General features: G+C 39.4%; 2 protein-coding genes across 3 annotated transcripts; both read right to left on the bottom strand.

Annotated features, from left to right (window-relative positions):
* Positions 1–679: 679 nt before the first annotated feature.
* LOC134883312 (uncharacterized oxidoreductase YjmC-like) lies at positions 680–11,659 on the bottom strand. Of its 2 annotated transcripts, none has more exons than XM_063911628.1 (11): positions 11,266–11,659; positions 7,323–7,471; positions 5,354–5,542; positions 4,870–4,931; positions 4,698–4,751; positions 4,362–4,460; positions 3,284–3,419; positions 2,770–2,888; positions 2,124–2,219; positions 1,881–1,991; positions 680–1,280 (listed from the first exon to the last, which is right to left on the bottom strand). In XM_063911628.1, exons 1-11 carry the CDS (start codon positions 11,271–11,273, stop codon positions 1,215–1,217), a joined length of 1,089 nt encoding a protein of 362 aa, XP_063767698.1. In that variant the 5' UTR covers positions 11,274–11,659; the 3' UTR covers positions 680–1,214. The 2 variants fall into 2 exon arrangements, with proteins under 2 accessions (XP_063767698.1, XP_063767704.1); XM_063911634.1 differs by lacking the exon at positions 11,266–11,659 and adding an exon at positions 9,271–9,346.
* A 4,487-nt stretch (positions 11,660–16,146) lies between these two features.
* ifitm5 (interferon induced transmembrane protein 5) lies at positions 16,147–19,169 on the bottom strand. Its single transcript, XM_063911042.1, has 2 exons — positions 18,878–19,169; positions 16,147–17,236 (listed from the first exon to the last, which is right to left on the bottom strand). Exons 1-2 carry the CDS (start codon positions 19,082–19,084, stop codon positions 17,015–17,017), a joined length of 429 nt encoding a protein of 142 aa, XP_063767112.1. The 5' UTR covers positions 19,085–19,169; the 3' UTR covers positions 16,147–17,014.
* Between the last annotated feature and the right edge of the window lie 394 nt (positions 19,170–19,563).

The following is a 19,563-nucleotide window of genomic DNA, read 5'->3' as shown; positions in this document are numbered from 1 at the left end:
GCACAAACTGTGTCTCCATCTAGTGGTGAGAAGGGAGTGGTATCTAGAGCTTCCTCAGGTGAAGGAGGCTTAACTCATTCTGTACCTTATTTTATAACAAACAAGCTTTAGGTTTGTGTAATTGCAATTTATATGAGATGATGCACTACAAAAGAACTTAAACATAAAGTCGAAATAACTGAATAACTGCAGATAGCACTCGGGAAGAAATGGTCCACTTCAGAAATGCTTTGGAGAATAAAATGCATTTTGATTTGGGCCATACGATGATTATTATTGTTTGATACTGACGGAAACAAACACTTTTTAAACAATTTTAAAAAATGTAATGAAGTACAACATGAACACAATGGTTTGACTGAAAGTTTACTTTAAATAGACTAATTACTTTCTCTGATGCTTGGTTTTATATTCTGTTTAGTTTCCAGAGTTGTGCAGTCATATCCTTCTGTTAACAGGGAAGTATTCCTTTAAATACATTTGAGACCCTCACTGTCACAGCAGGAGTTACATCAATTATATGGAAAGTTTTCAACGCCATCTGGTGGTTGAACGTGCTTATTTTGTAGATTGACATACTGTATTCATTAAAAGCAAAACCGTTAAATAACTGCAAAACATTAATGTGCATTAAATGTATTTAATCCCGACCACATGAGGCATTAAAGAAACACAACGGTTTGGGTTTGTATGACTTTTATTGAATAAGGCACAGGAGAAAGGTGGTTTTTATGACCTTGGTGTAAAAGCCAAACATTCTAACAGTTATTTCTAAATCCTTCTCACTACAAAAAATGACATGTTTAGCTTTAAAAACTATAGAGTTAAAAAGGTGTACTGCATATTAACTGCAACGGAGTAAAACAGATCCCCAACAGGGAACAGCCCGAACTGTTGTGGCAACAAACCAGCGAGCTCATCTTTCAACAGCACCGCTACAACATTCTCAACTCATTCACATCCAGCCATAAAGCCAGGTCTTTAAACAGCTTTGTTTCAAAAGTTCCCTTAAGAAGAGAGATACGTTGGTATTTTTGGTCTCATGTCACAAATGTTACAGAAATGAGAAACGTTTTTTGTCACACGTTATAGAAAAGATTTAAATACCTGGAAAGTGATATGATTGTCAACATGTACACAGTTTACATGTATAGAGAGTCGTTCCCGAGTAGCTCAATGTGAACTTTAAGATGAGCAGAAGCTGAAGATTTCCACTAGTTAGAGATGAGATTGTCACATGGCAGCAGCGGGCTGACACCAACTTTCTTGGCACATTCATTCTGCAGAATTTAAATGCATAAAGAAGTCCAGTTAGCTCATTCTAAAAAGCGTTTTATCTTGAAGATGTAAAAGGACATTTTGTAAAAATACTGCTGAGACTCAGAAAAGGAAATCGGAAGTGTAAAGTGGTGGTTTTACTGGGAGTTATGTGCCATTACGTGGAAATTATTAGAACATTTTGGCTTAAAATCTTTTCAGAAAAAATTGCCTTTCTATGTATAAGCAAAACATGATATATAACATGTAAGACGGAGAGCGTTACTGGAGCAAGTAAGTTAAATGTGGCAATTTTGAATGGATCCAGGCTAACAGTGTACTTCCATCTACAGTATGTATGCTAGGTTAAGCTAACCACCTGCTAGTTGTAACCGTGTACTTCTTGGCAAGAAAGTAAACAACCATATTATCCAAAATATTACCTGTTCCTGCATTTTCAAAATACCAATTGGTGTGAGTTAGGAGAGTTTAAAAGACAATATTAGACAATTTAACTATTGAAACCATCTTCATTTGGACAAAAGACAGTCTGATTGTTCCCAGAGGTGGAGTGAATGTTTATAATCAGTTTCAGATGAATTCTGTATTAAAACATCTCTTACCATGTGGTTGACGACATTGATGTGGTAGGGGATCCCGCCCATCTTCTCACAATCCTTCATGTTCATCCTCTCTGGATCTCCAGCAGCCAAAACCGGACTGCTCGGGTCAGCCTGAAACAAACAGCAGAAACAACATGAAGCAATTGAAGCGCTTTTGAAAAAAAAATCATTGGACATCATCTACATTTTTGTCCTCCCTATCGTTGTGTGTATATCAGCACAACAACAGCAGGATCTACTCACAGGGTCCAACCCCCTCTGGATGGACAGGAGGTCTGACATCCTCTCAGCGAACCCGGGAGCAAAGTTCTCTGGGTTAATAGCAACGAAACACTGACCCTAAAAACAAAACAAAAAGGGATGGGAACACAGTGAACTGACCCGATACAAACGGTGAAGAAAGAAGCCAGGCGATGTGATACGGCTTATGTCTCCAAGTGTCTATTGTGTAGATAACAATGGCTTTCGAAAGTTGCATTACATAACACTTTGAAATAAATACACACGGCAGGTTTCTTTGCTCTAAAAAGATAGTTTTACCTTCTTTGTTTCTGAAAAGCCCTTCAGCTAAACATCACTGTTGTATAGCTATTTCTCTTGTGCATTAATTGAACATGTTCATACTTCTGGTAGTTTAGCAACTTTCACCAGAGGAACATAATAATGAACAATATAACTCACATTAAAATGGATAAATGTGGCTATACACTACATTTAAAGATTGTGTGCAAGGACGTTTAAATACATTTTATGTCTGAAGTGTAAAATACCTCCACTTCAGACAAGAGAAATCAGTTTTGATATACAGCTAAATTATTTTCATTTCACTGACAATAAGTGTGGTAAACAAGTGTTCATTAAAACACAGGAAAAATAATAAATAACGTACCAGGTTGGCAACACGGTCTGTTACTTTCCAGGTTCGGACATGATTGCTGTACTGGGCACCGGCCAAAATACCACAGAACACTTCCACCATCATTCCCAGCCCGTAGCCTTTGTACCCTCCTGATGAAACGACACGGACACACACACTTTATTTGTTTTGTTACATAGAGAGAGGTTGAATGCAACAAATGTACTTTATCATATAAAAGTATTCTATCAAGGTCTGAAAAATGTTGCTGCATGGAGAACATCCTCACTGAATCGGTAACTCCTACATATTTGTACTGATACATCATAATCGAGGGAACACTTTCAAAGAAAAGTGTGCAAAAGGATCTTCTCTCCGTCTGTAAATTAGTTCCAGTATGAGGAAACAAATGTTTAGAGGAATTAAAACTCTGATATTTTCTTACAGTCGTTTTTGTGAAAGCGCAGGATGGATAAATATACAACTTAAAGTAATTTCAGACAACAAATCTGGCTCTTCAGCAGACGTTTATCAGCTGGTTTCTGACCTGTGGCTTCACTGCCGCCGACAGGCACCAGCCCTCCCCCGCTCAGGACTCTCTTGGGGTCGGTGGTCAGCTTCCCCTCGGCGTCGCAGCCCCAGCCCTCAGGGATGGTGTCTCCCCGTCGGTCATGGAGCTCCACCTGAGCACGTAGAACATACAGACATTGTGTCAGCAGACTTTAAGTATTATAGCATTTTAAAACCACAGCTACAACATACTGTACTTGTCAAATGTACATTTAAGATACAATTTCAACAAAGTTACTGATTAAATGTAATAAATGAACTCTCTTTTGCATCTTGTACATAATCTATTTTCGTTTTAGATATCCATTTACATTAAATATCTCACACATGTGGCATTAGTATACAGCCCGGATCAAACTCCATTGGTCCGGGACAGGTAATGTCACTTGACTTTGAGGACGTTTTTTCTGTGTGCAATATTTTTCCTTAAAAATAACTCTTACAAATTGCATAAAGCCTTGATAAAGTGAGATCATTTGTGGATATTTCACATTATATTCATTGCATTAGAGCAACAGTGCAGCACAACTCATAAACTGTACAATTATTCAAAATATTGAATGCAATATAAACGGGAAGTTTGTTTAAATTAGTGATTTTTGGATGAGTTTTGAGTAGTTTACTCCCTGACGATTGCATCAGAGATGAGCATCCTGTTATGTTACTTTTTCAATGAAATCCCCATACCTGGTCTCTAATTTATTTTAAAACAATCAGACTTACTCTACTTAACAGGCTCGCTTTAAGTGAAGACGGTGTTTTCTCACTTTTACGTTAGCGGAGTACTTTTTTTTTAACCCAGGCTGAGAGAGAAGGCTCTATGAATTTAGCAGCATGTGTTGAGGTCTTTTCCGTGCTCTTATCCTATGATGACATTAAACAATAAAATGATAGCACTTATCAGCCTAAGTAATCTAAACTTTAAACAGTTTAATAAAGTTGTACATAAATGATTGATAAAGGCTAAAAAAAGGTGTCTTACATCCCATTACCTCGAGCAGGCCTTGTGACCCCACGTGAAGCTTGAAAGTAATTCTGTACACACCTGATCTTACCTTTCCAAGTGCTACTGCTGATGTGGCCATGTCCAGAACAAAGCTATCTCCATCTTTAGCCGGAGCAGCTACGCTGATGGGGTTGGTGCCCAAAGTGCACTACAAACATCAGGTTCACAGTATGAGAATGAGATAAAGCAGATGTGTATCAGTGCAGTAATACTTTATCAGTCTTATGGAGGTTAACACTGGGTCAAAAGGTACAATGAAATGTATTTTACTAGAACATTGGTCAGCTCAGCCTTTAGAAGCACTGGTTGCAAAGGGCACAAGCCATATAAAGATCCAATGTGGCATTAAGTACAGTTTATTCAGTACCAATAAAAATAAACGTACCTCTTTACCACGTGTGGGAACCACCAGTGGAGACGTGTTGGTAAAGGACATGCCCTGCATTGGTGAGATTATTATGAGACATACAATTAAAAACCATTAAAAACCTCAATTACTAAATAAAGGACATTTTATTCAAATTAAATTCATGAAAAGCAGAAACCCTTTCACTCACAATCATGTTTTCCTTCAGAGCTTGCATTGAGTAATATCCAGCAATACCGTAATGGTTGGAACCTAACACAGAAAAAGGCCGTTGTTGTTATTTAGAGAAATTAGTTGACCATTTTAGTCCAGTAAAATTCTTCTTTGAAACTTGGCAGTCAGACACTACAGCGGTTCTGGTTTCTCTTTTTTTGCATGTTACATGAGCCAAACACGTCTCACCTACAAACCTTTAAACAATAAAGACAATCCTTTAGTAATGCTGAGTGTTGAATTAAAGACAGACCTACATTTGAAACCTGAGCATGTCGTTGCATTCATCATTTTACAAGTCACGCTTGAACAGGTTTTTACAGTGGATGAACGTTGGCTCTATGCAGTTTCATAATTATAAATGCAAGTTTCTACAGAACCCAACAAGTGCAGTTGACATAGCGGTTAGATTTTAAAGAATAACCCTACAGTTGCAGCAACCGTCAGCATGAACAACTCACCATGTGCCACCACCCAGCCAATACCAGCTTCTTTAGCCTTCTTGATGGCCAGATTCATGCAGAAGTTTCCCACCACGGGACCCAGCAGGTTCTTCCCATCCACCAGAGCTGTGGCTGCACTCTCCTTCTCCACCACTGGCTCACCGTCCTTGGCACAGATACCGGTCTGGATGTCCTTAACATACATGTCTGTTGAAACATACAGTGGGGCAAAAAAGTATTTAGTCAGCCACCAATTGTGCAAGTTCTCCCATTTAAAAAGATGAGAGAGGCCTGTAATTTTTATCATAGGTATACCTCAACTATGAGAGACAAAATGAGAAAAAAAAATCCAGGAAATCACATTGTAGGATTTTTAATGAATTCATTTTCAAATGATTGTGGAAAATAAGTATTTGGTCAATAACAAAAGTTCATCTCAATACTTTGTTATATACCCTTTGTTGGCAATGACAGAGGTCAAACGTTTTCTGTAAGTCTTCACAAGGTTTTCACACACTGTTGCTGGTATTTTGGCCCATTCCTCCATGCAGATCTCCTCTACAGCAGTGATGTTTTGGGGCTGTCGCTGGGCAACACAGACTTTCAACTCCCTCCAAAGATTTTCTATGGGGTTGAGATCTGGAGACTGGCTAGGCCACTCCAGGACCTTGAAATGCTTCTTACGAAGCCACTCCTTCGTTGCCCTGGCGGTGTGTTTGGGATCATTGTCATGCTGAAAGACCCAGCCACGCTTCATCTTCAGTGCCCTTGCTGATGGAAGGAGGTTTTCCCTCAAAATCTCACGATACATGGCCCCATTCATTCTTTCGTTTACACGGATCAGTCGTCCTGGTCCCTTTGCAGAAAAACAGCCCCAAAGCATGATGTTTCCACCGCCATGCTTCACAGTAGGTATGGTGTTCTTTGGATGCAACTCTGCATTCTTTCTCCTCCAAACACGACGAGTTGAGTTTTTACCAAAAAGTTCTATTTTGGTTTCATCTGACCATATGACATTCTCCCAATCCTCTTCTGGATCATCCAAATGCCCTCTAGCAAACTTCAGACGGGCCTGGACATGTACTGGCTTAAGCAGGGGGACACGTCTGGAACTGCAGGATTTAAGTCCCTGGCGGCGTAGTGTGTTACTGATGGTAGCCTCTGTTACTTTGGTCCCAGCTCTCTGCAGGTCATTCACTAGGTCCCCCCGTGTAGTTCTGGGATTTTTGCTCACCGTTCTTGTGATCATTTTGACCCCACGGGGTGAGATCTTGCGTGGAGCCCCAGATCGAGGGAGATTAGCAGTGGTCTTGTATGTCTTCCATTTTCTAATAATTGCTCCCACAGTTGATTTCTTCACACCTATTGCAGATTCAGTTTTCCCAGCCTGGTGCAGGTCTACAATTTTGTCTCTGGTCTCCTTTGACAGATCTTTGGTCTTGGCCATAGTGGAGTTTGGAGTATGACTGTTTGAGGTTGTGGACAGGTGTCTTTTATACTGATAACGAGTTCAAAAAGGTGCCATTAATACAGGTAACGAGTGGAGGACAGAGGAGCCTCTTAAAGAAGAAGTTACAGGTCTGTGAGAGCCAGAAATCTTGCTTGTTTGTAGGTGACCAAATACTTATTTTACCGAGGAATTTATAATTAATTCTTTAAAAATCCTACAATGTGATTTCCTGGATTTTTTTTTCTCATTTTGTCTCTCATAGTTGAGGTATATCTATGATGAAAATTACAGGCCTCTCTCATCTTTTTAAATGGGAGAACTTGCACAATTGGTGGCTGACTAAATACTTTTTTGCCCCACTGTATAGAGACAGTGAGCATATAATATTGGGTATTTAAAAGCGAAATTACTAAAGTGATTTCAATTTCGAAAACCACAATTGATCATCTTTTTTTTCTTTACCACTTAAATTGTGCAGCCAACTTACAAAACAACAGTCATGCAGATAAAGTAATACACTTCCAGCGCCCCACTGACCCATCCGGTTGAGTCCATGGCTGTAGTGGCCCCTGTGGTCCCCCTCCACCAGCACCTCGGCCAGGCTGCGGGCATGATGTGCCTTGGTGCCCACGCCTGTCATACACCTCTCGATGAAGCCTTGCACCTCCGCCTTGCTGATCAGACATCTAAAAAGGTTAAAAATGTTATCATTAGGCAATATCCTTAAAACAGGATGAGAATAGAGCTTTGAAATATATTGGACATTAACTCAAGGCTTATGTTGCTTTCAATTACAAAATTAGAGACTTAGGATCGTAAACACATTTTATTTGCATTCAGTGAACGACTGCAGTGCAGTTACACATTGAAAGTTCAAGTAAATTGTGTTTAATCCGGTTAATAAGTATGACAATAGGCTGTCTCCTCACTTTTTCATCTGCTAGTGTATAGCAAATCAGCAGGCTGATGTTTGTTCTGTGACTGAAACCAGATGAACAGAGAAAGAACAGCACAGTTTGACTTTTGGCCTGAAAAGCAAACTGAAATCCAAACCTTTTGCAACGCTGAAAGTCCCTGCAGGGATGAACCCTTTCATGCCCCACATTTTGTAGGATTTGACAGAATGTGTCACCGTATGCTAATTCAAAGTTTGAAGTCCACCTTTTGCAAAAGTGATGGCACAACCTGGAACAATATAGGATGTAAATGTATGCGTAGGTCAGGGAAAGCTCTCCCGGTGTATCATTACATTGTTACTGCAAGTCGAGTACAGCTGAACAGATCTGATCCTAGAACCACTGTTTGCAAACTTTCTGTTGAGTCTGCAAACAGGCGGGACGTTTTGTACCACCTGATGTTTTGGAAAAGCTATCGTCTCTCCCCACAGTGTTACACTACGGACACGGTCTCTGCTGTTGTCACAGTTTAAGTCATGTGACCTGCAGGAAATTGCAAGGGTTCCAGAGAATGATTAACAAAGTAAAATATGTGTTGATTATTATTGTGTGGCCACTGGTTTGAAGAGGGTTATAACTATCATTATTATGCCTTGACTTGTGAGATCTGACTATTTAAAGCAGACAATAGTTCCATTGTTACTTCCTAAGAATTTGGTGGGATATAATTTGAGCTGTCACATGCTTTCCAATGAACAGCACATGGTTCCTCAATCAGCACCATATAAAAACAGATACATCACCACTTTAGCAGAGGGAAGATTCTTGAATATAAGGAAAGATTTGCACAAAATAAAAACATGTCCTCAGATATTTGAACACTGTATGCTTCTCCAAAAACCACAACTTTTGAGAACAGGTTTCAATATTAACTCTGATCTTTACATAAACGATTGTCACAGGATAAAGTATATTGACACAGTAGGTTGAGATAAGTGAAATGATAAGTTGTTGTGACTCAATATGATGAAACTTGTCTGAATGACTAATGAGAACCAGATGAATGATATAATCATGTTTTCATTATTATCGTGAGAACTCATCGTGAATGTTTTCTGACTGTAATGCTGAACACATTATGTTCTACTTCCTGTCTTACTTCTCTATTGTCTGTCTCATTCTCAACTCCTCTCTTGTTTCCTTCATTGTACTTTGGGGTATTTGGTGGCTAGAGAGTGGAAAGTTAAGGAATGCAACATGAGTGGGTCCAGATGTGAGATGTGGAGGACTCAGCTCGGCCTGGTGATTGGAGGAGTCTCACTTCCTCTCCATATAACTGTGTTTTCTACAGGGCTTTTTGAAAATAACTGATGCAAGTGAACTCTCTTTTGCTCCCCAGTGACAGTTGTGTTAGGGTTGAGGTGATTAATCTCCTTTCCATTTCCAACTTAAACAGGATCCACTGCCAACACTGCAGCCTGAGATCCACTTTCTGTTCCTCACTCTAGAGTTCATGTGAGCACTATTTGTGAATTGCTCTCTACAGCCTTAATGCATGGAAAAAACTGCAAGAATTTTTATTTGTTTACCTTTAAATCTTCAAAACAACACACTGATTTCGGATGCATTTTGATGGCTTTGAAGCATGGGAAAGTGCTGCTTATTCACCTTAGAAGAGAAGACCAAAACAACTGTTACAGTATGTCTGTTTGCTAAATATGAAAGAACAACTTTGCATCAAGAAATGAAACCTTTAAAGGATTAAAGATAGATTACAGACGTCAGCGTAGTGCAAGTGCTGCAAAGTCTATATTCAGCGCAAGATCATGCTGCAAATGGAGACATAACACATACTTTTTCCTGTACAACGTTTTTGAAAATCTTTACTCTTTCATATTGAATAGCTCAGCTTAACACCAGCCACAAACAATACTTTTGATTTTACTGAAGCAAGTTTTTACCGCTAGTCTCTCTCCTTACACTTAAACCAAACTGGGTTGTGCCTGGCATGCAGACAAGTAGAGTACAAACATCTGCAGGGAGGCTGGACTTGGGTTTGAGAGAGGGGGATAAATCACACAGCAGCCCTAACCAAATCCATATGCATGGAGGAGTCCATGTTCTGAACTTATGTAATGTATTATGCAAGAAAGAGATGCATTATGGAAGTGTGACACCGTCCAGACCAACTAAAGAGTTGTCAGGGAATGTCAGGCTGTCAAAAGGTCACAAAGAGGCCCCTACAGTGTTCGTATAGGTGCTATGTACAGTACATGCCAGAACCTATGGCATTTTAACCATCGTTTTAAATGTTGCCATTGTCCATAGCATTCCTGTTAGTATAGAAAGTACAATTGAAGGAAAGACAGCCACACATAATCTGTCTTTGATTACATTTCTTTTAGAGCATTTATAAAGGGTATAAGAGCAGAGGGGCGCTTTCTTTGCAGGGTCATGTTACAAGTATAATGGTGTAATGTGTGTCAAAAGAAGGTCATTACACTCCTACAGGACAAACATGGATGGAAACAGAGCCATGTAATAGCTGTGGGTTTTGATGCATTCATGAACTGCTCCAAAGTATTTGCCCTTAAGATAAAGCATCATAAATCACACGAAGAAGGAACTTTAAAAACATTTGAATGGGCGTGGGGGAGGGTTGAATATTTGCTTTTCTTCCAAGCCTTCTGGAAAAATAAGACATATCTACAATAGAAAGCTCACACACTGCTATTTTGTTTTGATATATTCTAAAAGAGTACATGTTCAAATTACTTCATGGAAAGCAGTATTGTATTGACACTGAGCAGAGTATCCTGCTGGATAGAGTGTTTTTATTTTACTGAGATCTGATGGGATGAAATGTGACGTGGTAGAAGGAGTCTGTTAGAAGAAAGTGTCTGCATTGATCTGCTCTGGTAAAGCCATTCATTGAAAAAGGGCACATACATTATAAAAAGCACATCAATAAAACTACATAAGTGGCTTGATGGGTTTCATTAGTCTTTGAAAGTCGGCCAAATATAAAATGCAAACACAGTGGAAGTAATAAAAATGTGTTTTGCAGGAAGCATGCTTTTCTGTTGGTGCAGAAAGGCAGATGGTGCCCCAAATGCACAGTATTTCCGGACAATTCAAAATGTTCCATGTTACTATGCTAACTATTTGTGGTTACCCTTTGCAACTGTAAATGCTGAAAATCGAAAATTAAAAAAACAGCTGTGATTACTCATGGCTAAACACAGAGGTGAAGTGAAGAGATAGATAGCAGAAGCAGCTGTGGTGGAGGTGGTTGCTCACTTGGGAAATACTTCGTTGAGAGGTGCATGCAAAAACCCAGCAGGAAGCTAAAAGCACTTAAAACTAAATGTATGCCTTCTCTTATGCAGAAAGAAACCCGTGTGAGTGTAAAAGTAGTGCAAGAACGCTGCCTCACAAATGCAAATGTTCTTACTTGACTTTACTTGAACACTTCTGCACTTTTGAGTCTTATCACTCCGACCTTCAGGAGCAGTGCTTCCTGTGAGTAAACCGCCATGCCTCGCAGAGCTAATTGCCTCTCTTGTCCTTGATGAGACTCTTACCTGCTCATGTTGACTTCCTGCTGCTTCTCCTTCAGGTTGAGGGTGAGTGGCTCTTGGCTCTGGTGCTGCTGAGCTGCTGGTGTCGCTGGTCCAGGATCCTCAACTTGGTCTTAAAGTCCTGCAGTGTCAGGAAAAGAAAAGCGTAAAATCCACTGTTTGTGTTTCTCTATGGGCGTGTTGGAGGAGAGGCTTTGTTGGGGGAGTTTCTCCGAGCGCCAACGCACAGCCTTGTTCTGGATAGGTAATGTCGTGCAGCTCCAGGCGGAAATTTTGTTCTGCCTTCACATGCCGTGCAGTCTACCTATAGAGTACATTTTGTACTGAAAGTTTAAACTCCCTGAAAAAAATATCACGCAATATTTAGCCAACACACAGTACACAGTCTTCTGTACTGAGGGGCTAGGCTACTCCCATTTCCTTGTCTTTGTAGAGTAGTGCACCTGCAATGATATGACCTTCTAAGCTTATGCAAATCAATAAAATAGTAATGATTAATCCATCATTAAAAAAAAGCTCCCGTGCAAACCCTACAAGAAAAAATGTTGTTGGACAATTACATTCTGCACACAACTTGCAATACCTACAGGACTACACGTGTTTCTTAATATTCATTGCAGCTTAATGCATAAAACACGCACGAAAGAGTTGCAGGCTGCAGAATATGCAAGAAAAAAATCGAAATGTGTGTTTGAAAAGCAAGGGCATTAGAAGTCTGGACTTTAGCTGATAATACAATAGGTCTTAAAGCTAAAGGCCGATATATGGTTTGGGCCCTCCTTGCGTCGTTGCGTGCACCTCCCACAAATTGTAACCTTGCGTCCAGGCGACGCAGCGTAAGGGCTGGGATTGGTCCGCTAAAACGACAAACGTCATTTTGCTTTTCCCCGGTTTTCAATTCCTACAATCCACAAAGACCGCCAAACAAATACAACGAGCGACGCCGATAGACGTCAAAAAGAATCTTGGTCAGTCTTTACAAAAAACATTGTGCCCCCTACCGTTGTGGCGATGAATTGCATGGCGTCACGTAAATCCGACGCAGAACTATAAATGTTCACCGCGTGGACGTTGCGTTACGTCGACGTTGAACCATATATCTGCCTTTAAGGCGTTGTAAGAAAGAAAATGTGAGCTGGAATCAAACTTGAAACTGAACACCAACATATGCACATGTTTTTTGGTTGTTATTCACAAAAGGCATTTTCTTCCTTACCTTATTTCCTAAGTTATTTCTTTTATTTCTGCTTCCTGGCTACATTAATCATGAAGACAGCCTAATGATGGAAGAAGATCTTTTAAGTAAAAGTATGAATAGTACACTGTAGAAAATATAGTAATTTATACGAAAGAGAGCTGCTTTCAAAAGTAACTTGTAAAGCTCCAAACTATGAGTACCAACCTGTAGTTAAAGTACCAAAAGTATTTCGAAAATACGGAAGAGGATTATACGGAAGACCACATGAAAAAATAATGTTGGGGATGTGAAAAAATATATATATGTTTTATTATTTCAGAATTCTGATTTTTTTCTCAGAACAAAAAAATTAATAAATTCACATCCTCAATTGTTTTTCTTCATGTGGGCCTAATCTTTTTCCGTACGAAATTGAATGATATGTTGATAGATTTTAATTTTCACTGTATGTATTCATCATATTGATGCAGCTGGTAAAGCTGGGGCTGATTATAGTTACTTTATGTTTTGGAGAGTATGAGAATTTTTCCTCTCTTGGATTAAAAAAGTATTTTTTAAACTGTCATAGATACTACTTATCAATAGTTTATTGACTTGGTTACTCTCCAACACTTTTGAAAACTACGTTTCTAATTATCATTCATTTATGACCGACCTTAAACAATGTCTTTCCCGCATGCAGTGTTATACACAACAACCGTAGGCCTACGTGATGATTATACAACCTAATGCACTGTATAGTCAACGGAGAGGACTTGCTTTTGCTTTCAAAATCTGAAGCATGAAAACAAGCTATGTTCTAAATTCTGAGAAACTGCCAACAATAATGATGATTCTTCAGATTTCTTAATGTTTTTATTTGTTTTGAACATTATCCTTACTAAATGTTATGCTGGTACAAAAGCGACACCTGCACCCACATGTATTTTTAGTTATTTGACACATATTGGCACATTTATTTAAAATTCAACAGGCCACAAGGTGTCAGACACTCACTGGATTGGAAATGTGGAAATAGTTAGATTCACCCAGCACGTAACCTTTGCTATGCAGAGATTATATCCCCAGGGCAGGCACACATAATGTATCACAGATGGCAGTCTCACTCATTTCGCACCCAAAGCCTTTGCAGTGACTGAACCGACTCAATGTTTAACTTTCTTGTTCTCTGCAATTTCTGACAGAGAGGAGATAATGTCATCCTTAGACATCATTTGTTCTGCAGTTTACAAAATCCTTCATCTATAGAATAGTTTATAAAATTGTTTTAACATTTGGAAACACTGAAAAGATAGTAATGCCTCTGGGTTGTTTTTCCAGAGTCTTAAGATGTAGGCCTTGTTTCCGTTGCTCATTTTGGAGTTCATTTTGCCTTGGGACAGGGACAAAGGGTGGGGAAACCAGTTTAACTACAGTATATTCCACTTAGTCATTGTGAAATGAATTAAATTACACCTGAACTTTAGCTTTATTTAGGTACTAATGATAACGGAGTTCCTATTTAAACTGTTTTATCAATAGTTAAGATGGTGGTGGAGCTTCAGTCACCTCTTGTATGTTTTTTAGAAGATAAAGAGATTCTATTTAGTATGTTCTTTTTTATAACCACCTCTACCTCCAATTTAACATCTAGAGGAAAATATTATTAGTGACAGAGGATTAAAAGCAATGTATGTTCAAACTTAGTAGTCGTTGAGAGCCCTTGTGGGAATAAAAAGGTTGATATTTTCTGCTCTAAGGAGTTCTCGTTTTTAAGCTAGAATACGATTAGGCTCCTTTTTATAAAGCATTTAGCCGGGCAGAGATTAGCTAATGCGAATTATATAAATCTGCTGAGTTTCAGGATAATCCACCGTAAAGATCAGCAGGTTTAAACAACTGCTTTTCAAACAAAGGATTAGAAGAATACCATGTGACCTTTCCTGTTGTATCATATTTGAGTCAACATTTAATTTCTTCTCAAGAAACTCCAAATCTAACTTGCAGATGACCATGGAAATGAATCATTATCAAAACCCCATAGACACTCTCCACACTGGATATCAGCTTTCCTCTTGCACCATCTTGTGTGCGGTGTCAGTAAGGCAGTACAGTACAGAGTGCAAAAAATATTTGCAGCCTGTAGGTGGATAACAGGTCCAAAACATAAGAACAAGGACACATTGTAAGTCATCAATTTGTGTTGAAAAAGTTCATTTATACATGAGCAACTACCTTGATCGTTAAGGGAATAAGCTACTTATACTTATAGTGTTGAATGTTGCTTTGGGAAATGTTAAATATGATTGGTAAATGATTATTACTGGTTTCAGTTTTATACTAGTGAGGACCAATGGTGATATCGTGTATCAAAAATGGAGAAAACTGAAAACATTGTAGCAAGACTAACTGAACCTAACTGCTTCATTAACTTGATAAAACTCTTTGATTAAAAGCTCAGCATGAATTTTTATTTGTGGGTGTTTGTTAGACATAACTTTTGCCATGACAAGTGTGTGTGTCCTCCTCCTGCTCCCCCAGGCCTCCTCTGTAACGAACATGTCCCAAATACAGCACTGAGAAGTGAGCGCCCCCTCCCTCTGCAGTGCCAGCTCCTAGCCTGTAATTCTCCTCAGCTCTGACATCTGTAAGCATTTCTCTCAGACCACAGGAGGAAAATAGAAAGTTGGAAGCTACAGGCTGTGATTTGGATGCGTATAAATAAAGTTGCGAGCAAAGGAGAGGCTGCTAATATGATGGGAGTGCAGAGGGTGGGAGGTCTGGAGGGGCAGGACACCATCAAAGACAAGGGACGAAGAGCAGGAGGACAAGTGGAGCCTCTGATGGTGTAGAGGACATTCAGATTGAATCTCTGTAACGTGGGTGGGATTATTTTGTATATTATGTGCTAGTAAACTTGATTAAGACATGTATCACATCTTGCTTGATTTGCAAGCCTCCTACTCACAGGCTGACATACCATGAGATGTAATGATAGCTGTGTCATGTCATGTCAAATTTACTTTTGCTTGCAGTTGAAATCATTTCAAAAAGCCTCAGTATCGGCACACCCCTCCAAACACATCATTTTTGGGTTCCTGAGCTTTGGGCTTTTGAATAAAGCACGTGCAATGCTCTGTAAACATCTGAGATGACAGGCATTATAAGTGTGACCAAGAAGTGTTAAAGTGGTTAGCAGAACTTAAAAAATATCCTTATATTGGCTCAGGCTATGAGGAGTTTCCCGTGGCACAACCAGCTTGCAAAATACTCATACATAATGAAAGTATTTTGCACTATTTCATCTGCAAAAATCGTCCGACTGTGTACAGATGTAGTTGTAATGAGCGACCCTGTCCAGCTGCAGGCCTGCACACGGCTCTGTAGTGGTCTGCCTGGGCGGCTCTGTCCTACAACCAAGGGCACACTTAGACCTAAAAAGAGATGCTCTGTATATAGTTGGTACAGCAGCAGGCTCACAGCTGGGATGAAAGGAACCATGTTACCTCAGATCCGCCCCAAAATCAAGGCTAAGAAGCCCCAAATGATTTATTTTAACTGGTGTAGGTGCAGTCTGCAGCGGAGAAGTAAGAGCCGTTTGGTAATGGCAAGGGGATCTGGAAAACGTAGGTTTTTAAACGTCATGTAAAAGAGAAATAACAGTTTTAAATACAATACTGAGTTAACAGTATCTGTTTTATTTACTGAAAATATCAGCAATAGCATGATGTAAGGTTAAAAAACTTAACACAACAAAATACTGATAAAAATAGATGAAGAATGTCCAGAAATGTGGATTTTGTTAAAGTAATAAAATGCAACAAGAAAAAAGCTGAAAAATAAGGATAATAATGACTATCATTGGGAGGTGAATGTTGATTGTCCTTTGTCAAGTGCCTTTTCATCCTCAAGACACTCAGCCTTTGGCTCCACAGTCTTCTGCTCTCTCTGGTCTTTCCCGGACTAAATATAATTCAAGCCGTCATCAAATTTCCTTTCAACATAAATACAATAAATAACACCGGAAATGACCCTTACTGCTCAATCCCTCAGACGTTCTCAACTCTTTATGTTCCCTTCGACTCTATTTCTACTGACCATGTCTGAGAGTGTAAGCTAAAATACTGCTACCACAATTAGGGATGCACCAATACAGCACTCACATATTCTAATAAGAATCAAATCAATGTGTTGATGATTAATCTAGTATTGGTAGTTCTAAGACACTGGTTCAAAAGTGTTTTGTTTTATGTGAATCTCTTACTGGTGGAATGGCCAGAATTTATAGTACCAGCATTTGTACATCCCAAAGAGGAAATACTTCTCATACTTTCTTTTATCGCTGGTTAAAAATACTTATGTGTGGGATAAATCTTAGCCAGCTCAAGTTTTGATTTCCATTAAGACTTCCTCTAACACTTGGCTCAGATAGTCCAAAAATATTGTGAGCTTTTTATGTCAGCCATCATCTGCTGAATCTATCAAATACCCTCCTCCAGTTAGTGTGAATGTGTTGATTTTCAGACTTATTGGTGTTTTTATTTGTATTCTTTATTTCCCTCCCTTTGCCTCCATCTACCAGCTGAACAGTTTCATGAAGTGTTGGAAGCCGTCCTCTCCGAAGAAGTCGAAGGAGCCCTGGGAGGTGCTCAGGTGGATCAGGAGGAGGACGAGCAGCACGACGGCCAGCAGAGGGATCAGCATGTTCCAGCCGGCGGCCAGGATGTTGTACCACTTGGCCTTGTCCGAGCACTCCTGCGCCAGCTGCAGATTTCCCTGAGTCTTCTGGTCCCTGGCCTGCACAGAGGCAAAAACACACACACACACACAATATTTCATGCAACCACTGAAGTGAGAATAAGAATTAAGTTTATTGCCAGGTAGGTTTCCCATATAGCAATCTTGCTTCTGAGCATATATGAGCATAGTAAGATGAATAATGTTAAATAAGAGCCGATCATTGTAAAAACAAAAACACAAATTGGGAAATAAAATAAAATAATGATAAATAACGGTGAAAGAATATGTACAGTCCATCTGAATTGAGTGGAATAAGTTTATTACAAAAACAAAGAATGACTATGTTTCATAATAGTTTAAAGATCCTTAAACACCTCATATTACAAACTCTTTTAAAATGAAATGTATGTACATCATTTTAAATTGGTGTCTACTCCCATCTATACTGTAAATAGCAAGAGAATGAGGTCAAACCAAGGCATATTATAATGTTCAGTTTTGTCTTTGTTTACAACCACTTCATTGCAGCTTGTCCCATAATTCCCAGTTTTCCTGCACTGAGCACAGATTCAAGGTTGAGCGAGGGTGGTGTGATATTAAATCCTTGAGCTGCTCCTACAGTAAACTGCATCCGTATGTTTTAGAACGGATCAGGCGGAGTCTTTCCCCAGCACTCTCTAATTTCCCATGAGTACTTGCCCATTAGGAAGATGCCAATTACACCATTTTTAACTCCCCAGCCGAGCAGCCAGGCACCGTCTTTAATTTGAGTGCTGAGCCAACGCTAGGCCTGTGATTCAGAGCTGCACCCTATGCACACAGATGAAAGATTAAAATAAAGACTTAAATAAAGGGTATATACGCCCTTTTGTGGTCAGTTTATCAGAAAACTTTTCATAAAGGTAGTCAGAGTTTGTTAAAACTTTTCATCTTCTTTTTCAATGAGCCAAGATTTAGTTTTGATTTATGGTATTGTCTCTCCAAAGCTCCATTCCTGTGGTGAGGGCACACTAACTTTACACTGTGTGCGCCATTGGATCAGGGACAATAGCAAGTCTCTACAATGTTTGAAACAGGGAGCTTTTTACATTTTTGTAAAAGGATTTTTTTCCTGACTTTTGCCTGTCTTTCATTTCCCAATGTAACATTTTCCTAAACATGCCAATTGATTTATAGATTTTTCTTGCCATCAACCCAGCTTTTGTGTATTTCAGAAAAACAACACTTTCAATTCTCACAGATCCGTTCCACTACGCAGATTAGGTTGCACCAGACTGGCACTACTACAATAGTCAATATTTTGCATAATGTTAAGTTATTTTTCTAAATCTCTTCTTTGGTAAATACTAGCTTTTTTTTTTACCAGTTAATATAGCAGTTTTATTTACCAGTTTTTCAAAGTTCACAACTCAATAAGGATCATTGAATGAGGAAGGCTCAAAAGTATATTTCCGAAAATGCTTTAAAAGTTATTATAACAGTGTCAGATAAAAACGTTTTGACATGACAGTGGACATTGGCGTTAACACATACCTTAAAAGTATCCATCAGTCATTTTTTGGACATTTTATCTTCAACATTAAACGTGCAGCCTTATCAGACCTTCTTCCTTTTGACACCTCGTTTAGTTTCTTAGATGTTGCATGATTCATGGAAGTGGTCCAAACTGAAACATGCATGTAAAGTGTTGTATCTCACCTTGATGGAGTAGATGAGAGCCATGAATCCCAGGCAGCAGAAGTTAACGTACAATGTGTTGCACAGCGACCAGACTAGATAGTCCTTGGGGGGACACTTGCCAGCGTTGGCCATGTTGACCACGGTGGATCCAGCTGGCTTTCGGGCAGATTTACAGTTGGTCAGAGGGGTGCAGTCCGAGGGGAAGTTGTACGAATGGTTGTCCATGGTTGCCGTTTAGACAGAAGATCCCCTGCTGTGTGTGGATAGGTAAAACTGGCAAGCTTTTCAGGAGTTTGTGCACTGTACCTCTTTGGAAAAAGTAGTGACCCCCCTGTATGAGAGGCTTATAAAGGCCCATGAAGAGGGAGGTTACCGTGAGAGAACGCAAGGGCAGGGTCCTTTAATACACAGCAGGTCTGTCATTATGTGGTCTGTGAGAGACTGAAATAGAGAGACAGAAAGCTGCAAGGAGAAGACAGAGAAAGAGACTGCAAATAAATGGGAGCAGTGCAGTAAAGTGTCATCGCAGCTTTCTTAGAGGTCTGGTGGGTCAGGTGGTTGAGTACAGTGTAGGTAGGGAGTCCTTCATGGTCCAGTCTGCGATGTGGTCTCTAATGGAACTGAGTGGGTGCAAAAATGTCATATTTGATAACACATTTCTAAAAGATTCCACAAGGTTTTGAGGTTATAAGACCTACAATAAA

This window comes from Eleginops maclovinus, chromosome 2 (assembly GCF_036324505.1).
Source record: "Eleginops maclovinus isolate JMC-PN-2008 ecotype Puerto Natales chromosome 2, JC_Emac_rtc_rv5, whole genome shotgun sequence".
Classification (NCBI taxonomy): Eukaryota; Metazoa; Chordata; class Actinopteri; order Perciformes; family Eleginopidae; genus Eleginops; species Eleginops maclovinus.
This window is presented reverse-complemented; position numbering and strand designations above follow the sequence as displayed.